Below are 21,814 nucleotides of genomic sequence, written 5' to 3'. Positions count from 1 at the left end.
TTGTAAAAATGATTTCAAAGAAAATACATTATGATGAAATTTTTAAGAATGGAAAGGATTTCTCTACTAGAGAAGGGAAATAAAACTGAGTGAGGGTCACTGAGAGAATGTATTTGCAAAATTCTGCAAGCTTTTTGTAATATTCTGTAAAGGAAGTCTGTCCTAAGTTAAAGGTTAAGAAATTTAGTTGGTATAGTCATCCCACAGATTGTGTGTTCTAGCTATTTAGTGGTAGACATGAATTATATAATAACAAGCAAAGACCTTCAGGAACCTGACAATCTTTCAGATTCTAATGAGAAAGAAATCCGGCCATGTCTTCTCCACCCGATAAGGATAAGGAAGGCCATAAAAATTTCCAGTTATTGCTGTTGAAAGTATTTTGTGGAAACAATTTCGCAAAAGAGAAAGTATAAACATATTTCCAGGCTTTCAGGAATATACAGTGTATATAGTAGCGATTAAAAGGAAAAGTTGCCAGGGCTAGAAATACAGTTTGAGAATTCTATGTAGAAAAAAGCCAGTAGAGATTCAGTAGAGATTCCTTTATCTTTAAATGCGATTTGGACTGGGTACGTGCAAATGTAGGATATAAATCAGAAACAGATATACAACCAGAATCCAGAATATGTCAAAGTCTGGAGCAGGATTATAGGCACTTTAGGATCAGAATTGCACCAGAACTACACTGTGGTTAAACAAGTAAATTATATGTTCTCTGTGTTTACACAAACATACACTCATGATGTTGTTATATACTGTAGTTAAGATAATTCTATATAATGGCCAAATATGTGAGGTCAGTTTTTCTCCACTGATGCCTTTATTGTTTGAATAGAATCACGGAGATGCTGCTAAATGACTAAATATTGCATGTGTGATGAAAAGAGCATTTTTTAAAAATGGTGCCTGAATAAAGTCTCTTCCTGTTAAGATAGATCTTCTACACTCACGTACACATACACACACACGCATGCACGCAGAGCTCTAAACAAACACACATGCAACGATAATTTGCATATTAGTTACTTTTCCTTAGAAATTCACTATCAAATTCTGAGATATATAAAGTGAGCATAATTCTCTATTTAATGGTTTTGGAAGCTAATCTTGAAGTATTTCATATCCTATTTTAGTTAAAATCAACGTTGAAAATTATACTTGCAAATTATACTTGCTAAACTTGAGAATGAAGTGTAATTCTAGGTAATTTAAGAACTACTATATATAGTTTCAATTAAAAAATAAGTATCCTACCAGACAATTTTACAGATATTTAGTGGTTCTTGTGTCTATGTCTGCATTTTATTTTAGTTAAAGTTCACAATAAAAGCTACAGGGGAAAGAAGAGATACAACACTGATCCTTAGAGAAAGTTATAAAATTCAAAACAGAATAAATCTGGTCTGTAATGATAATTTTTTGGTTTTAATAATTATGTAAAATGTTCTCAATTACATAGTGATGAAGTCTCTGTTCAATAAGTTTAGTTAAATTAATGCATATACTACAATTACAAGATAATTATATTTGAGCAAATGCTATATTCATTTGAAAAAGTATCTGATAGAATACTTAAAACAATATTATGAGTACATTTATAAGTATACAGAATAATTAAACATTAAATTATTTACTCCTATGCTTTTGTCTGGTTATTTAAAAGCGTCAAAAAGGAATAAATAATTTATGTGGTAGAATTTTAGTTTTAATTGAGATTAACATTTAAATTATTGAAATGTGAAGAAGCAATCTTGTTTTTCACTTAAATTTATTTTCTAATATACCATGTCTAAATGAAATATTATTACCTGTAGTTGATTGCAATTTATACCATTAATTTTATCTTTTAAATCCTCATTATATTAATTTTGGATTTAAATTAAATAATATTAGCAGAAAATTTGCCATGAATGTGACTATAAATTACATTGGCATGAAAGTTGTTACAAAGTAAACATGCCTACCATGGTTGTCTCAGCGATAGAGCCAAAGCTGTTTATGAATATGTTGCATGTGACATTAACTGGAGGGCCTGAAAAAGAGATTAAAACATAAGGGGTGTTTAGATACTTATCTAAAACATTTTCACATAATTCCGTGCTTGTCATCATTACCAGTTTTTTACAAAAGAATATTTTTTAAATATATGTACACCCAGAGATGCTAAAAATTGAAGGTAGTCATTCTGTGAAATAATCTGGATTGCAAATCACGAATTCATGGTCTACTTTGAGCACTGATGCTCGTCAGTCATTAACCACTTTTGGTCTCAGTTTCTATGGTCTAGGTTATCTCTAATGGCTCTGTAGACTTAGTAAGTCCAACATTTGAGACTATTTAGGGAGTTTCTCTTCATGGTTCCCTCCGCATATGGGCCATATTTTCCTGTGTCTTTGGAGGTCATAATTTTTTGTTGAAAATTGAATACTTTAGATACTTAATGTAGCAACTCTGGAAAACAGACCTCCCACCTCCAACCCACAGTTTTTTGTTGTTGCTGGTGTTTCCTGTTGTTCTTTATTGTTGAATGACTTAATTTACTTGAACTAATCCTAGAAAGTCTGCATTTCCCTAGAATGTGCAGCCACCAAACTCTCTGCTCAGTGAGTTACTGGTCAACAAACGATTGATCAGAGATTTCCTTAATGCTAATCCGTAAGTCTTCCACTCTTTGCCAAGGGACTTCGTGTTTGTTTGGGGGCACTCCTTTAATGCTCATGCCTTACTCTTCATTGCCACAAGAATATACCAGAACTTTTCACAGCTGCCTATGGGCATCTCATTCACAAGATCATCTTTTAAAATTTTTGTTGTCTTATGTTTACCTAACCAGTATCACAGCCTTAGGCCGCTGCAATGTTAAACAATTTCCTGTGATCATTTTCACTGGGATTTTCCACTGAAAGAGTTCCCCGTCAAATTCAAATAAGGACAAGCCCTCCAAGTGGGACTCTTAAGGAACAGCCAGGCAGGTCAAACAGTAACATAGCTCTGGGGATGGACTTTGTGAGAATCTCCAAACCTGGCCTGTGCCCTGGTAGCTGCTAGGCTGCTGGATTTTACAGCTTCTGTGGTTGGGGGACCGGTGATTTTCAAGTCTACTGGGGACCTGGGGAGTGAGGCCATATTCATATGCCCTCCATCCTTAGAGAAGGTCGTCGATTTTTCTTTAATAGTATCCTGGTACTGTTGTGAGCTTTTAGTTAATTTTCAGGGTTCCGAAGGATAATTGTGACAATTTTACCAGTGTTTTTATGGCTATTTTGGAGGACTGAATTTACAGAGATCGTCATTACACCATTCCAGAAGTTCCCCGTGTGTGCCTGATTGAACGTTTATCATAAAACTAAGAAATTTTTATTTTTATAAGACCCTTTTATTCATTTCTTTACTAAATATCTAAAACCTGTACATTCCAAATTGAAGAAGAAACCAAGAGATTATCATCCAGCAGGGCAGAAGTTAGTAGGACTGCTTATTACCATATTCTGTGCTCTTTGATTCGTAGATACTGCTTAATCCATATAACACTGAAGTGGCTAATGTTCACCATTTACATATTATGAAATTAAAACTCAGAGAGGACCCTCAAAGTGTTAATAAATAGCTTAGGCAGAATTTGAACCATTGGTCTGATTCTAAGAATCATTCTTTTCCCACCATATCAAGTTATTCCCTAATCTTCTTTAATTTGGAGTTAATCTCTGAATTAGTCAGATAAAGAAAGGCACACACGAAACCTGATATCTAAACCTAACTTTTGTTTGTTTGTTTTTACCAAAGGATGTCCTCTTTATACCAATATTTAAAAAATAAAGTAAAACAAAACAAAAAAACTACTTCATTAGTTAGAATAGGTCAAAATATCATTTGAGGTTTCAATTTACATTTACTTGATTATTTGTGCACAATTTTTATTTGTTTTTCTGCTCATTTAATGATAGCCATTTATCTTGCTGGAATATGTATAGAAAAAAAAAACAAGATCGTTTAAAAATAAAGTCTAGGATGCATTGGCCTTTGAATCCTATGCATATTGAAATCACCTGGGTAGTTTCAGAAGAGATCGATATCTGATTCTGATCTTCTAATGTAGTTGATATGACATGCAATGCAGGCATTAGTAGTTTTAAAAAGCTCTCTAGGTGATTCAGATGAGCAGCAATGTTGGAAATCACTGACCTAGGGAATTTCAGACTAGGAAATATCTGTGGCTATTATACCACAGGGCTAAAATGAACTGGGGTTTGCTTAGAGATGAAGAAATACAGACGGAGGAATCAGGGCTTGGAAAGTTAAAAATGCAAGGCTATTAATTTTGATAAGAGAGTTGCCTATTATAAATTTGGTCAACAATACTGATAAAACATAGTAGATGCTTTGTACTGAGAAAGAACCCAAAGTTGATTAAACATCAAGATGCCTAGAACATAAAATTCAAATAGATATAAAAGCTAAATTCTTTTAAATATGAAAAATGAACATGTAAGAAGAAAACCACATAGAAGTCCTGAATCTGGGAGGTGCTATAATTATTTGATTACTTTTTTTTAATCTTTACTGATTATTTCTATATATTTGGCAGCTTTTTAAATTGGTAAGGTGAAAGGGGATTCTTACATATTACTATGTAAGAAAGAAGAAAGCACAGATATTTTACTTCATGATTATTTTATCCCATCATAAGAAAAGTATGAAGTCATGATTAAATATCAAAGGCTTTTTATTTAATATAAGTCTAAGATGATAAACTAAAATATATACAGAGACCACCTGGAATCTTGAAAAGCCAAAACCAATCTTTCATATTTTATAGATTATTCTCTTTTTTCTAGAGAATGCTGAAACTCTGCTATTTTGTTTTGCTGGTAACAGGAATATGAATCGAGGGAATTCCATTTAGCTTGAGATAAATTCTATTGTGCTTTATTGGCTCAAATCCTTTGGAAGGAAAACACATGAGATTGGTGTTGGGTTAATTCACTTTCCAGTAAAATGCTGGTGGAGGTACGTGGCCCTGCTACTAGGCGACTGCCTGCTATCTAACTGTGATGTCTGGCTGAAATTGGGAAAAAACAAGGCAGCCAGGGGATGATTTTTCTTATTTTAATACAACAGGGGCCAGGGTCATTATAATTGTTATTTTACAGGGACTTTAATTTTTCTGTGGACATTGAGTAAAAGGTGAAGCATTCTTTATTTTTTTGGATCTTATATTTTAAATTTAATTTTTATCTATAAAATTGTAGGTAATCATGGTGAAAAATAGAATGAAAGTAAAAATTCAGCATAGGCTTCGGGAATCTAGAGTTAGTCATGTCTGTTCTGGTGAATTTCATTGTCCCTTTGTGGGCAGGTGCTGTGTGGCACAGCAAGGAGCCAGTATCAAACCTTATGTTAAGAGAAGGACTCCTCTGACATATTTGTTTTCTCCCTAAAATGCGGCACTGGCATCTCAAGTTGACCAGAAGCTTGAATAGTAAGGTCAGTGAATCAAAAGGAAAAATAAAATGTTTCCACAGAAGAGCAATGGTGATTAACTGAGGCTTTCACTAGTATTTGGGAACTCGATGCCTCACATTATATGAAACAGATTCCAACCCTTGCCTCTCCAACGTGTTTCCAATCAGATGCAAAACAGAAAGCTTGGTTTCCAAATCTAAATTGCATGTGGTGGTAAAATGAATTGCAGTGGTCTCAAGTCTAAGCTCTATTGTTTAATCCATCAGTTATCGATGTGCTCCTAAGTGCTATTTGGTTCTCATTTGACTACTTATTTGCATATAGTCTCTTCTTTAGCAGAAATAAGGGTGAATAGATTCAGGCACCAAAACTTAATTCCAAATTTCAAAATTAGAGCTGACACCTACTTGAAAGATTAGATAGATAGATAGATAGATAGATAGATAGATAGATAGATAGATAGACATTTCACATATATAGAAATTATTTTATTTTTTAAAAAAATTGTAAAAACATTAGAGTATGAAGCAATTTGGAAATAAAAGCCATTGTTTTTAAAGATGTCTTGGTTTAGATCATGGAATCTTTTCAATGTGGTACTAAACTATTTGGAATTTACTTAAGGGATATGAAGAAGCCATTACAGAGTCTTGATCGTGGGAGTGTAGTGAACCGACACAACACGGTGAATGGTCGAATGGGTGACAAAAGCTTAGAAACAGAGAAAATAGTTAGGCATTTATTGTAATAGTCCAGATGGGAAATAGAATAGCCCTGACCAAGGACAGTGACAGTAGAGAGAGATTACAACGAATGAAATGAATATAGCACTATCATGTTTTACAAGCACTGTCTTCTGCACTTGAAGCTCTGTTCTGTGTCTGAGCAGGGCAGCAGTCTTGGAGTTGCCTTTCCATCCTAGATATCGATATTTATGTTCACAAATTTTGTAGGGAATGAAGCTAAGAGAAGATTGTAAATCTTCTATTGCCATTACAGAGAGCACCTGTTTCAGCAGTCCTTGGCCAATCTGCTACTTCTCCGTGCCAGTGCAAAAGCTGTTATATCCATCCACTACACTGCTATGTTTAGCAACAGAGCAAATAACTGCTATAGCATCCATATGGCAAATTGTGCTTTTAAATTGTTCATTACATTAGCCACTGTTGGCCTGAAAAGCAAATGACAGTAGTTGCAGATGTTTTTAGCAGCATGTTTTCTTTTAGAAGTTTCTTAAGGAAACAGAACATGGCTTTTAAGTTCAAAGATGATAAAGGCAAAGTGGCAAAGTACTATGCAGTCTTGGCAATTATATTATTACTCTTCACATTGGGGAAAATTGTTCACCAAGCAGTTCAAGATCAAACAAGCAGACAAACAAAAAATAACCCGAGTGTTTATGAAAATGACTATGTAATTTTTAACATAATGTTGTTTTAAAGCCTCACCTTTTTTAAGACAGGATGCAATTGAAAGATTAAGTCTCAAAAAAATTAATTTTGTGGGTTGTTTTTATTTTAGATAAATATCTATTTTATGTAGTCATGTCATGAGGAGAGACATTATTTTTTAATTAACAAAAGCATATTTGATGACTTTAAATCCAGATTTTAAATTAATTGTTAGATATCTGACAAAGGTCTGAAAATTACGGCATAAAAATAGGACCCTGTTTATTCTTCCCCTTGTCCTTAACCCCTTATTTTCCCTTCCCTTCCCAAAATCGCAGTCTTAACACCATTTAGTTGGGCAGTGCGAGAGAAGCCTCCAGGATGGGGATGGCTGTGGGAGCCTGGTACACTAGGCTAAGACGAGAGGGACATCTGCAGAGAAGGTCGCATGGCATGGGGTGCTGGAGCCGGAGTGAGTGAGGAGGACATTCTGCAGTGGTGCATCCTGTTTGGGGTATTAGAACCAGAGAAGGGTGTAGATAGTGTCCACATGGGGGTGTCTCTGCATGGGAAGCCAGAGTCTGACCAGGACCCCAGGGCCTTTGCGCAGCAGAGGAAGTGGCATCAGAAGAGAAAGATTCATTACATAATGATTAAATACGGAACTGCATTAAGGATAATGGGAACCATTTCTTACTGTCAGATGAGGAAGCCAAAATATGGAAACTCAGAAACTAGAATAAACCTATAGAACTGTAGGTGTCAAAGTGAACTCACAGTTTTCAATAGATAGAAAAGTAAATATGTAGATAAAAAATTAATATATATAAATATACACATGTGTGTATGTATGTGTGCATATAGATAAGTGTTTATGCATTTTTGTATATGTATAAAGATATATCCTGGCAGGCACTAACTTAATCAATTAGTCAAAGTAAATATCATCAGTTATAGTAAAAACTAACATGGTCCATCATTTGATAAGGTGCCATCGGAATATAGCATCACTTCTGTGATATTCCTATCAAGATACACTACCTAAACCAAATCATAAGGAAACATCAGATTAAAGTAAATTGAGGTACATTCTGTTAAATAAAGGAATAACGGTATTTTTTAAAATGCCTAGATCATGACAGTCATAAAAAGAATGAGTTCTGGTTCAAATTGAAGGAGACAATGAGGAAAGACAAATAAAATATAAGATGAAATTCTAAACTATGAAGTTATTATTCAGATAATTAATAAAGCTATGAAGCCAATACTCGGATAATTTGAATGGGGGTCTGCAAACTAGATAGGAGCAGTACATCCATTGTTGATTTGCTTGCTTCGGTGGTTAGATGGTGGTTATTAAGGAGAATGTTCATCTGTACCATACACTCAAGTATTGGGGCATCAAGTCAACAACTTACTTTCATGTAGTTTAGAAAAAAACATAGTTAAGTGCTATACTTGCAAATCTGTTCATTAGAAATTATTTTAAAATTAAAAAAAAAGAAATTACTACAGAAAGAATATAAAATAAAAATCAAATAAAACCTAAAAATATAGAAAACAGAATCTAAATCTGTGAACATTTTAAGTGAACATCAACAAATTTAGAAAGGCCTAGTATTAAAGAGATCGTTCTTGTTAAAATGACCTTCTATTATGTAAAAATGCAAGTAGAAAATATGCCTTTTTAAAAAATAATTGTGAATTTTATTCGAGAATAATAATGTCTAGATGGATAAGAATAGTTAAAAATGGATAAAGGAAATGCTAACGCTTTTCCTGAAAAAAAAAAAATATGAGCAGGAAATGAGTATTAGGCACACGTGCCACTCCGGGGTTAGAATATGTCATTACAGAAATGACTGCTTGAAAACTGGATCTGTAATGTGAGAGAAAGGGATTAATGCAGAGAACTATTACAGGAGAAAAGACAGAACACCACAAAGACATTGTGACGACAAGCAATGTCATTTCTAGATAAAGAGAGTGGCCATGGGAGATATAATGAAAAAGAAAACTTAACAAAAACGCACTTGATATCTGGGAGGAAAACAGAGTTAGGTGATTGCTGAGCATACTTCTGCTTGGATCCAAATTAGACTCAAAGGCCAACTGAGGGCCCAAACAATGTCAAAGAGGAGAAATAATATCTAAAGGAAGCTGGTAAAATAGTTTAGTGAAATAATATCTTATTGTCTATAGAGGTACTTTTATTTGCTATTCGATTAATTTTTATCTGTTAAACTGGCATCTAGTTTCAGATGACTCCTGGAAACTTCTATTTCAAGAGGGCAATTGAACAGTTTTCTTTCTCTCTGAGGATACAAAAAATATATTACCAAATAAAAATGAGACTAAGCATATCACACCAAAGAGAATGGAAGGAAAATCGTAATTAGTTTAATGATAGAATACAAAAGGCAGAGGAAAACAGAGCAAAGCCTACAATAAATACAGGTTAAGACTACGTGGAGAGATGAGCTAATCTTCTAAGAACGACCCGGGGAGGCAGAAAGCTTAGGGTCACCTATAAGGAAGGAGGTGAGGAGTTGGAAGGGGTGAGACCACAGGTACCTGTCTCAGAAAGCTCCCTGCTTCCCAACCATATCCCCGTAGAGCAGGGGCAGGCTGTGGTTTATCCCCCTAGAGTTTTTGAAGGAACGGAAATCACGTTTTTTTGTTTTTTTTTTTTTTTAGTATTGCAAACATAGTGTATTAAAGTGATTGGATATAATATGGTTCTGTGAGTCGGTGATGACTTTTTAATTTAATTGTCTTCTTTTCCAGCTTTATTGAGATATAATTAACATACAATGTTTTGGGAGTTTAAGGTATGCAATGTGTTAATTTGACAAGCTCACATATTGCCATATGATTGGCACCGTAATATTAGATAACACCTCTATCGGGTCATATAATTACTATTTCTTTTTTTGTGTTGAAAACATTTAAACCACCGTCTTAGCAACTTTCAAGTATATGATACAGTATTGTTAACTATAGTCACCATGCTGTGCATTAGATCCCAAGAACTTTATTCATCTTTTGTTTCCAAAAAGTTAAAAAAAAAAAGAAAGAGAAATAACTTTTTTGATTACTGAAAATAAGGTTCCTAATGGTACCTCTAAGCCATCTCTGTTTTTGTATCTGGCGGACCCCAGACCAAAGTCTGGTCAATACCCAGCTCTCGCCTAAGTGTTCCAGGACACTGATGTCTCTGTCAGATTTTCCTTTTCCAGAGAGAAATAGCAGAAAACTATCTCTCATACACACACACACACACACACACACACACACACACACACACACACACACGGACTAAACCTGTATCAGCACCCAGGAAAATCAGAGTAATCCTTTCTGAACTATAGAGTGTTTCTCTCATCTATCAGAAAACTGGCGACTTAAAGAAAATGAACAAGATGAATAAACCTAATTGGTCCTGCAGGAAGAAAAGAGAAATCACTGGGCAGAAACAGAAAACAGAAGTGGAAAGCAAGACCGGGGACGTAAGTCAGCGGTCTACTTAGCACAAAGAAATCTCTCGCCTTCTTTGTAAAAGGCCCAAAGAGCAATCAGGTTTCCTCAGAAGTAACAAATTTTACTTTCGGAGTGTTTGCCTCAAAGAAGTGGAGCTGTGCAGAAGGACTGACGAGGCAAGGAACTGCCGCTTTTCATCGCTAATGTTTAGACAATTTAAGGTTTGCCAAGTTCAGGTACATGATTTTTACCATTGTCGTAAATAAAACAAACAGCTAAACATACAAAATAGCACCTGCTTTGCAACCTGTGACACAACACTAGGGAAATGGTTGAGGATCAAGAGCGCTGTGAAGAGATCAAAACATGAAGCAATTAAATGGTCCTAAACATTCCAAAAGTATACGGACAACACCATATAACATCAAAGAGTGATTTAGATGACAAATCTGAATTACCATCCTTAAATCTGGAGGGAAAGAACAAGAACAAAGGGAATGGGCGAGGCGTGTTAGCCGCAGATGATAGAAGACATCAGGGTTTTTTTTTTAAGAGAAAGAAAATTGTTTTGGAGAATACAATGCCAGCATAAGAGATAATTGTATTACAGATGAATGTCCACAAGAGACTACTACTTTCCCCCAAGCTGTAAAAGATCCTCGTAATGCTGAAATTTCTCATTTTCATTTGCATATGCCACCCCTCAAACTGTACTATTTTCTCACAGCTCGCATTCAGTGTTTTCCTCCTGTGCAGTTGAAAATATTTCTGGTCAAAATCCTTAAAAACAATTCAAGAAATACAATCCACAATTTAAACGTTAAACTCATTTTTAAATTGAAGGAATTTATCATTTCTACTCATAAGTTATCAGTGAATTTTGCTCCTATCTTTTTCTCCTGCTACCCATTCTCAGTATTTACCTCTCTAATTAATTTTTATGCCATTGCTAAGCAATCTTTTTTTTATCCCAGAAGAACAAATTCAGGGAATAAAAGGATTATGGTAAAATACATTGGTTTTCTTTTCATCTTTGGAAATAAAAATAGCTTAGCTGAATGCCATGGGAAAGATGTGTATTCTTATAACTTAGATTATTTTTTATTAAATAGGATAATATTCAAGAGATAGTAAATAAGTAAGAGCATGGAAGAAGTTTTCTAATCTTTTGCCATAGATTAAATTATAGGACATATTATCGTTCTGGATATTCCACATATAACTTGTATAAATGTGTTCCTTATCACTATACTAAACAGAAAAAAAAAAAAAAAAGTGCCCGAACTGACAATTACATTCTTTCCTACAAATTTGGGCAAAACATTTGGTAGGTGGAATAATTTCTTAAACATTGTCAGTGGCTATGGATTATCCAGACCCTTTCCCAGGACGTAAATTCAACAACTGTTTGACTCTCCACAATATAGAGTCCTAATGTGGGGAGATTAAAAATAGGGGAAGGTTTACTGACAGCTCTACAGAAATTTCCATTCCAGTTAATGAGAATATTCTATTCCAGTAAGTAAGAATGTATGTATTAAAGTTATATATAACATATAATTTCCTAAAATGAATTGTCATGATGGTACATATTATAAACAATTAGAGAAGGAAAATAAAACAGTATTGATCCAAAGAAGACAAATTAGGATAACTATTAACGTGAGAACAAATTTCTTCTTTTAAAAATATTTTGTCTTAATACATACTAACATAGTACTCTAAAGGTTATTGGAAATAACCATCAGAATTTTTGGTGTAATCAATTTTAACATGGACCTTGTTTAATCATATTCAAAACACATTTCTATATTTATAGTAGTAAGCAGAAGAAATACCTTTAAAATTAGGTCTGATTCTTGCATCATACCCCGATGTCCTCCCCATTAATTTATCCAGAAAGTCAGAAGGTGACATTGGAGCACTTCGAGATCTTGCACTATCTGTTTCCTTTGTTGCAACCAAACTACAAATGAGAGAAAAATATATAGATTTTACCAAAAAAGCCTCCTAACAGTTGTCGCCTACAAATATAAAATTACTATGTTAAGCAAAAAAGACCTTGAAAACAAAAAGAAAAGCTTTACATACTGTACAATGAATGTGATCATAATGACAGATAGGTATTTATAGATTTACAGTCAGTATTTATAAGGTTTTGTAAGTTTTCAGCCCAAACTTCATTTCTCTTTGCAATTTTTAGCTAAAAGTATCCTTAGTGATTCAGGTATAAGAAGATATGAAAGTTCAGCTGTGAAATACTATTCTTATTGCTTTTATTGAAGGAAAAACATCACCTTTAGTTTCTGTGAATTTTTAAAACAGTAATAAAACTGATCGATTAAACGATCATGTTCTTTCCTTCAGTCAGTGTCTCCTATATTAGTAACACACCCAGTTAAATTCATTCTGCTTTCACTTTGCCATTCCTCTACAGTACATCCTGTTCAGATCTTAAATTTGTGCATCGAGATTGAGAAGTTACTATAAATGTGGTCTGTGCACCTGGATATTATACGATGAGAAACTGTGTTCATGAAAGGTAAAGGGTTACTGAATTTTTTCATTCATACGTTTTCCTTTTTATGCATCTGTGCATCCTGGAAACTCATAAGTGTAACTGGCACTCAGTTTATCTGAGTTGGTCCATGGAAAGCCTAGGCCTGCTTGCAAATATCAAAGCTTTGCTTAGGGAAGTAAAGCAGACTTTCTGAGCACACATGTGTTTAAAACTGATATATTCAAACTGATGTTACTTCCTGCAGATTGTCAATCATCACATCCTCCCAGCCCTTCGCTCAACTCAGAACATTGCCAAACCCTCAGCCTTTGTGGTCACCACCTACCTGCTCTCAGCAGTATCAAGTTATTAAATTCTTCCTGCCAGCTTTTCTAATAAGTGGTGAAAATGGGGCTTAGAGCTATCACCATTAAATTGTCGAATATATATACATATATATATGTATATATTCAGTGATTTCGTAGGCACAATTTTAAAATTCAATATCGGTGATAATGTGAGAATGAGATTATGAGATTTCTGAAAGCATTGTATCACAACTAACAGCACTTATTAACTATTCTAGAGGTTCAGTCTAGTTCTGGACATTCTAAGTCACTTACCTTCCCAGTAATTCCTACTCTGTCTTTTTTGCTTTCTTCCTAAACAGAAGCTTCTCCTCTCCCTATTCTGTTGGTTCCATATCACTTTCTGACACTTTATCTCTGATTGTCACTTGTCAGTTGAGCTCCCTGCCCATTATGATATCTGGAAAATTTATTTTAATGTCATCATCATCATCATCATCATCATCATCATCATCATGAAAAGAAAAAACCCATTACCTTCTCAAGAACTAAAATTTTCCTCTATCATACATTTTAAATAACTTGATCAAACTACTTCATGTATTACTGGTTAATTAATCTCTGGTTAATTGCCAGGATTCTGAAAAAGTTGGTATATTTTTTGAGTTTTCTTACTATTTTTATGGAGGAGAGAATTAATGGAGTGCTGTACTCCACTTGTATTGCTGACATACCACACTGACAGTATCTTCCTGGACTTCTTTTTTTTTTTTTTTTTAAATCGTATCTGTACTTTAAAGAACTACACTTCAGCATTGTCCTGGGTTGCTGCTGCTCCTCCTGCTCCTCCTGCTTCTTCTTCTTCTTCTTCTTCTTCTTCTTCTTCTTCTTCTTCTTCTTCTTCTTCTTCTTCTTCTTCTTCTTTCTTCTTTCTTCTTTCTTCTTTCTTCCTGTCTCTCTGTGTCTCTGTCTCTCTGTCTCTCTCTGTCTCTCTCTGTCTCTCTCTCCCTCTCTCTCTCTCTCTCTCTCAGTACCTTATGATATTAGAGGATTTAAAGTCTCTGAGAGAGAGAGAATGAGAAAGGGAGAAAGAGTAAAATTATCAATATGGCAAGTGTTACTAGAGCATTTTCAAAATTTGGCACAATAATAACTCAATAAAGAAAAAAATGATGGACAGAAATGGTATTAAAATTTCCACTGCATACCTACAATTTTAGCAAAGTAAAAGCAATTTGATTTCTTTAGGCAGATAAATGCTAAATTTTAAATGATAATAATTGCTTGCATTCATACAATACCTACCTTCTAAAAAATCTGTCTTTTCCTATACGTTGTATTAACCTACTTCTAAAGTAAATTTTTTTCAAATGTTACAGACTAACATTAATCTTAACATGGAATAAGAACATTAAAAAATAATATCTTTTTATCTCATGTCAAGTAATCATTTATCCATTGGCTATTATAAAAGTTTGAATAAGGTATTGACTATTTTCCAGTAGTGGAGATAAAGATGTCCTCTGAGTATACCTTTTCTTTAATTACTGCCCCATACTCAAGCAGTGGTAGGAACTGGCATGCTAATGGCATGTGATGCTTGTACTTTCTGTAGTATGTTATCATGTTAGTTAAGAACCCCTGGAATTCTGGACACCTATAGGAAGATGACAGGGTTAGACAATCAACATATAAGAAGATGTTCTGTGATTGATGTAATATGATTTATCGGTGGTTATTTCTGCACTTGACTTTTTAACATTATGAAGATGAAGAGAGTAGCAACTGTGTGCTGTGTTCTCCCTGCTTCCACTGCGTATAGCAAAGACCTAACTGGAAACAAGATGATTCACCGCAATGTCTCCAGATCATTAGTGAGCCCCTGCCACCAAGCGTACAAACACATACTTGCATTGTCCCAAATATTTCACATCTTATCACCGAGTGCTGTTTACTCTCAGTACTTGAAATTATGTAAATAATTAAATAATAAACACAAGATTACTATTGTTTTAATAAGAGGAAATAATTCTTGATCTTTTTTAAGGTTAATAATTTATTGTTAACGTTTGTAATCTTCATTTCTTCTGACACATTCAGAAAACATCAATTGGGCGACTCCAATAATCAAGCCCTCCTGAAATTTTATCTGACATTAGTACTTTAAAAATTTTTTTTTTAATTTTTCAATTACAGTTGACATCCAAAATTAGTTTCGAGTGTATATGATGTGCTTAGACTTTTATATAATTTACAAAGTGATTTCCCCTGGTATGTCTAGTATCTACCTAACACCACACTTAGTGATTATAATACTATTGACTACATTCCCTACGCTGTACTTTACACCCTCGTGACTATTTTGTAACTCCCAATTTGTACTTCTTAATCCCTTCACCTTTTCCACCCAGCCCCCTAAAAACCCCCTTTCATGGGGCAGCCATCAGTTTATTCTCTGTATCTATGAGCTTGACATTGGTACTTTTAAAATTCCATTTGAAATATGTTCTTATTGCTAAAAATATTTGTTTCCAAATATATTATGCAAAGATCGTGACACTTGATTTATAAGCAATGGGAATATATAAAAATTCATTTTATGAGTAGCAGCTCCTTCATTTATTTATTTAACAACCATTATTAATATCATCCAAACAGTCTGACATCATGCCTAGAATAGTTTGAAAGGGAAGGGAATTTTATATATTTATATAACTTATATATATAATATTCAGAATATTTAACCATCTTAAAGTTTACGTAAAGGTTAAATAACCTTTTTAAAGGTTATTATAAACCTTTTTAATGACCAACCTGCTATTGAAATGGTTTCTGCTAAAAATATAAATTTTTATCATTTATGCAATTAGTAATTAAAATAAGCTTAAGGAAGGAACACGCACCACCTCTTATTACTACCATAGTCTAGGATGGAAGATATTATATCACTAGTAAATAATCTTAGGTGAACCATTTCCACAAAATCTATTAAAATTACATAGTCTCTAAAATAACTGTTATTTTTACAATTAAATATAGTATTTTAATACTGAAATAAAAATAATTTACTATAAATTTAAACATGAAACTGTTTATGGTTCTTTTGACATAGTGCTTAAAAATTAATAAAAACGCTAAATAATTTAATTATTGAGTTGAGAAGAATACATGAAATACATGTCGGACTGGGATGGAGTAACGATAAGGTAAAAGAAGACAAATTATTTTAAAAATGCAATACCCAAGCTTTTATAAGTTTTTATAAACTGGAAGAAGTTTGTTAAAAATAAAATCATAGTGCATTTTCATTATATAAAAGTATCCTTTCTCATGCCAAATGTATTTAAGTATCTGTTAAATGTCGAAATGGTGAATTTTGAGTTCTCATATAATTTAGTAGCCATAAAGCACTATACTAAAGTATATAGAACACAGTTTGAATCTTTAAAGTGGTCACAGGTCAGTAGATTACTCTGTCTGGGCCCATCTGGGATCTACAGAGAAGCTGTGGGGAGTATCAGGGAGCAGGAGCCAGGAAATGAAACTACAGTGAAAAGAATGATTGGCCGGCTCCCTTCTTCCTACCTCTGTGAACAAAATCTTCACACTTTATAATGGAGATTCACCACCAAGCTCCGCAGAATGATGCCTATTAAAAAAATAAGAAACTTTTGAGCAGAGAACTATTCCGATTTTCTTTACTAGTTGTTTCCTGCAGTGACACATGAGACATCTAACAGCTTCTCGACAACTGATTTTATTTCTAAAGATTCGCAACTTTGACTCAAACAGAATTACCAGCAAAAGGACATTGAGTAATTGACTAAAAAGCAGTTCTACATAGCTTATCCTTTTCTTTCCTGAAATTCAGAGTGGAAGTTGTGCATATGGAAAGACCATTGCCTACACTTTTTGCTCTGGTATATTTATCCTAGGACTTTCTTCCTATTACACTATGATCTGAGATTTGCACCATGGGAACATGTGTAGACTGTCTTCAGAGAACCATAGTTATTTAAGAGAGTGCAGAATAATACACACATATTATAATTCTGCATGACCATTCTGGAATCTAACTCTAGTTTTTAAATAGTCAGCTTTATCTGTATATACATGCTCGAACACATTTTTTTAAAAATCATTAAAACTCAGGGTAGGAGGAGGCAGTGGGAAGAAATCTCAGATTAATTTAGAATAAATGTTGGAAAAGGCAAGCCTTTTTTTTTTTTTTTTTTTTTTGGTCTAAACCTCCTACTTTCAAAACGCTGTCATATTTATAGCAGGTTACCGAGGTTAGCAAGTTACTCATGATCAGTGCTTTTGAAAACAGCTTTGAATTTTTTAAAAGTCTTTTATTTATGAAAATCTCAAAATGCTGTTAATGCGCCTGCCACCCACACTTGGCTCTTCTCTTCTGTGCTGAACCATGTACTGAATTTACTATGAACTTTTCTTGGAAACTGTGTGTGGGTTTAAACACATTCTCATCAATGAACACTTTTTTTTAATTTAAGTATTCTATATATTCTTATTACAAGACATGCTACTTGAAAGTTTAGACTTCAATTTCTGAGAGGCTAGCAGAAACCTATTTTCTTAAACATTGAAATCAAACATCAAAGTTTATCAAAAAGATAAGCCCCTTCCCCGCCTCTTCCAGCCTCTTTCTTCCTCTTCATTGAGACAAAAAGGTAAAATATATCCACTTTCGAAGGATAGAAATAACCACTAAATATAGATGCTTTTAAGGAGAGTTTAATATAATTGTTAGTACTATCTACCTCTGCTAAATGTACCTTAAAATTGAGAGAAAACGTGAAAGTTGTAGGTAGGAAACATAATGTGGGTTTGAGACAGGTTTTGGCACATGGGCCACAGACTTCCACGCATCTGTTTTCACGAGTCGATCTGCACACAAGGAAGGGGAACCTGGAAGGAATAAATCAGTGCCCAGAGCCCTTAGGCAGAGAAGGTCTGCGGTATGATGGAGAAAGACCATGTACTCTGCAGCTGCACAAACCAGTGCTTCATGGTTACAATTCTTTGTGGAAAAAAAATTTACAGTTATTATTTGGAGATTTTTGAGTTGTAAGAAAACAAGCAATTGATGTTTCTAGCTCTAGTTTGAAAACTAAAACATAGATTGCAAAAGATGAGCATTCTTCCATTTCTTTCTAGCTTTCGTCTAAATGAGAGAACTAAAGAGGAACTGGGATGTCTGGCAACAGATGAAGTTTTGAGCATTTCACCTGAAAGCACACTGCCTCAGAGAAGGAACCATTGTTTGCCATGAAGACACAATGCAGCGAAGAAGGTTTTACGTTGATTATGTGATATTGTTGTAAAAGGAGAGCAAAGTGGAAGACTATAAAAGGTCTATTCTAGACTATCTTTGGAAACTCAAGAGAAATAACTAAAATTTAACTAAAAATCTTTAAGGTACTAGGATCTTGATTCTTGCCACTGTGGGCAATGTGTCAGTGAAATATGATTATCATTTTATAAAGTGATCTCCTTTCTACCTCCGGTTTGATGGGGTATAGTGTAAACCCTGACATTGTTTTTTTTCTTTTTGCAATGCAAGTGCCTGACTTAAGCTTTTATTGCTGTGGCACCCGTTACAAAGAGGCATCCACTTCAAAGACTGTCTTGAATAAACACGTTGCCAGCCACAGGACTAGATAAAGAGGCTCTTTTGTTGTAGAGATCTAGCTTGATTTCAGTAATTGACCTTTTGAGCTACTTATTTGTTTTCTTGTTTTGCACTTTAAATTCCTGCTCTTATGTTTTAAACTAACCAATAAAGAGTAAGCCTGCCAAACCCCAGGCCCCTGTCCTCAACCCCAATAAGAGCAGAAACCCGGGCCCCTATCTGCAAGCGTGATCTCTCTCTCTCTCTCTATTCCCCCCGCCCCCACTGCCACCGCCATGGCCCCAGGTGTGCTATGTAATTTCCAGGTCTCAAAAGTAATAAACCTGTATCTTTTCAAAGTCTCCCTATGGTTATTGCTGAAGGGCTTCTTGCAATTACACTAAGAACCAAAAGGGTTGATCCACTTGTAACATTAGTTAGGAAGGGAAGATATCGGTGGGACCCTCCCCAGGGCCCTGGTGAATGACCCCCAGGCATTTTTAGCTGATAGCATTACTATGAATAGATTGAGACCTGACCAAAACAGGAGGCCTGAGCTATTTTATTTACCTAACAATAAACATAATAGTTGCTTCTTGATCTCTCAGGCACAGGATTCATATACATGATATAATTTAATTCTATAAATGACCTCGCTAAGTAGATATAATTACTTATATATTATAGATGAAGAGTCTAAAGTATAGGGAAAGTTTTTACCAGACCACTCAGATATTAAATGTATAAGCCAATATTTTAAATAAAATTAAACTATCCACAGAAAACAACTAGACAAGGTTTAAAAAACTCTATCCACTGGAGAACTAAAAACAGTGAAAAAATCATGTGGCCGGGATCTAAGGGAAAAAAAAAAAACTCACAGTAGTGAGCCAGGTATTTAGAGCTGCATTTCCCTTAGGGGTAGTGATAAACTTCATAGTAGCTGAATGATTAACAATCTGTGTACAAGCTTATGGATTTAGGGGGACAAAAATTACAATCCAGGACATACCAGATGGGTGAACTCCTCTGATTTGGTTTTTGATCTCAAATAATTACAACTTTTGAGTAAGAACGAACCAGAATTATAGAATTCTTAGTTGGAGGCTAAGCATAGGTTGGACTCAACTCAATTTTTGAAGCTGGAATAAAATCATCCCAGGTTGCTAGCAATCTAGCGCTTTAATAAAAGCAAACATAAATCAAACTCCTGCTGTTCCCCACACAAACTTGTTCCTTCTCCATCCTTTTCAAACTTGGTTAACAGCCATGCCACCTTTCCATTTCTCAGGATGAAAACCTTTGATAACCCTGGACTCCTCTCTTTATTTCACGTATCACATCCATTCTGTTGGCCCTACCACATCTCCTCATGTCCTCTTCAACTTCCGCGGTGCAAACTGCCACTAGCCATTACCTTTTCCTTGGATGCTCACTGGTCCCCTAGTCATCTGATTAACTTCTTCTTATCTTTATGATCTTTTGAGCATCATTTCCTCAGGCAGCCTTAGCTAGAATATTTCTCAAGTTTCGGTCTCTCACTGGTTGGAGAGGTCAAACATCAGAATATGATCCTCCAAATCTAGCAATAATAATCTTATTAATAATACTAGAGGGCCCAGCCTTTCTCTCTTGTCCTTCTACCCAAGTTAGGAGTGATGCTAATGAATAATGAATGAAGATCACAGAACAGGTATTTGTCTAGAAAGTATCTAGAAATAAGGAAATGTCAAGATATAAAAATCCAAGAGTGTAACTTAAATCATCAGTTAGTTGTATGTCTGAAAACCGTTTGATGGTGGAACTGGAGAGTTGTTCATTGGACTGTCACGGGTGCCTTTTTAACTAGGCCTGATGTTACTTTGGTGTTTACATTCAGTGCTTACATAAATCAGTGCTTGTTAGAGGTGTCTATGTTCAGTGCTTGCTAGTTGTTGGTGATAAATCGTGTATCGTTTGTGTGTGAAGTGTTCATATGAGGTTCCAGGTAGGGAATGGGGTAAGGAAGAAGGACTCCATTCCATAGTAAAACTAGGTGACAAAGGATTAGATAGTGTAGTCACGTGAGGTTTCTTAACTCTAACCTTTACATAATCTTGTTCATTTTATCTATAAAATTTATTTCTATAAATTCACTCATTTTTACTAAACAATTTCACAACGTTGTGCTTGAAAAGCATGATAATTTTTCTGATTTCTATGAAAATTGTCTACTCTTATGGATAATATTTTACTTCTTTATAGTTTGGGGATCAGCTTATTTCCACCGAAAGAACGAAAAGGTCATCACATAGCTAATTAACTCACTGATTTGTAGCTTCTTAATGACATTTTCTTTAAAGAAAACTAATTAAATGTTTCAGATACATTGGAAATCACTTATACTCGACTTCATAGTTCCTAATTTGCGTCGAATGCACAAGTTAATTAAATGGAAGTCATCATGGTACAATGGTTAAGGCTCCAGATGGACAGCCAGGAAGCTTGCATTTTGTTCCAGTTTTGTCATTAACTAGTTGTTTTGCCTTGGGCAAGCCAGATATTCTTTACCAGTGTAAAAATGGAAATTTAAAGTGGCACACATTTGTCACAGATAAATTTAGTAAACCAAATAACAGCCTATAGATAGATTTTGAAAAATGCCAAACTCTTAAGCCAGTGCTTGGATTTTGCATTTGATACTATGACTCTTGTTCAGGCATATTTTTAAGTAAAATAAAGAGAAATTCACTCAAACTAATTTATGCAGAAGGGCCCTGGATGGTTACAGCAGTATCTCATGGAACTCAAGTGTAGAAAATACAGGCAAGCATAAAGAAAGACTATAGAAGCACCATAGAAGAAAAAAATTCTGATTGACGCATCCAAGTTTATGGGTTCGACTTATGGTTGAAACCACTTTAGCAAGAAAGGTGGACATGTGTGGTTATAGGGACCTTAACTGACACTTATTCACTCTTTTTCCTTAAATAACTTCTATCAGGAGATTCAGTCTTTCAGAACACAACTATTGAATAATATTTAAAGCAATTTGAGG

General features: G+C 34.5%; 1 protein-coding gene across 2 annotated transcripts in view; it reads right to left on the bottom strand.

Annotated features, from left to right (window-relative positions):
* The window catches only part of GLRA3 (glycine receptor alpha 3), a 133,353-nt gene that overhangs the window by 97,679 nt on the left and 13,860 nt on the right, over positions 1-21,814 (bottom strand). For both annotated transcript variants that reach the window (XM_016120091.2, XM_016120092.2), the window contains exons 2-3: positions 12,176-12,303; positions 1,968-2,035 (exon numbers count right to left, since the gene is read on the bottom strand). In XM_016120091.2, coding sequence (XP_015975577.2) covers positions 1,968-2,035; positions 12,176-12,303 — 196 coding nt within the window. The remainder of the gene's footprint in view (positions 1-1,967; positions 2,036-12,175; positions 12,304-21,814) is intronic.

Source organism: Rousettus aegyptiacus, unplaced genomic scaffold (assembly GCF_014176215.1).
Source record: "Rousettus aegyptiacus isolate mRouAeg1 unplaced genomic scaffold, mRouAeg1.p scaffold_m13_p_16, whole genome shotgun sequence".
Lineage (NCBI taxonomy): Eukaryota > Metazoa > Chordata > Mammalia > Chiroptera > Pteropodidae > Rousettus > Rousettus aegyptiacus.
The sequence above is the reverse complement of the archived record's forward strand: the minus strand, read 5'-3'. Positions and strand labels throughout refer to the sequence as shown.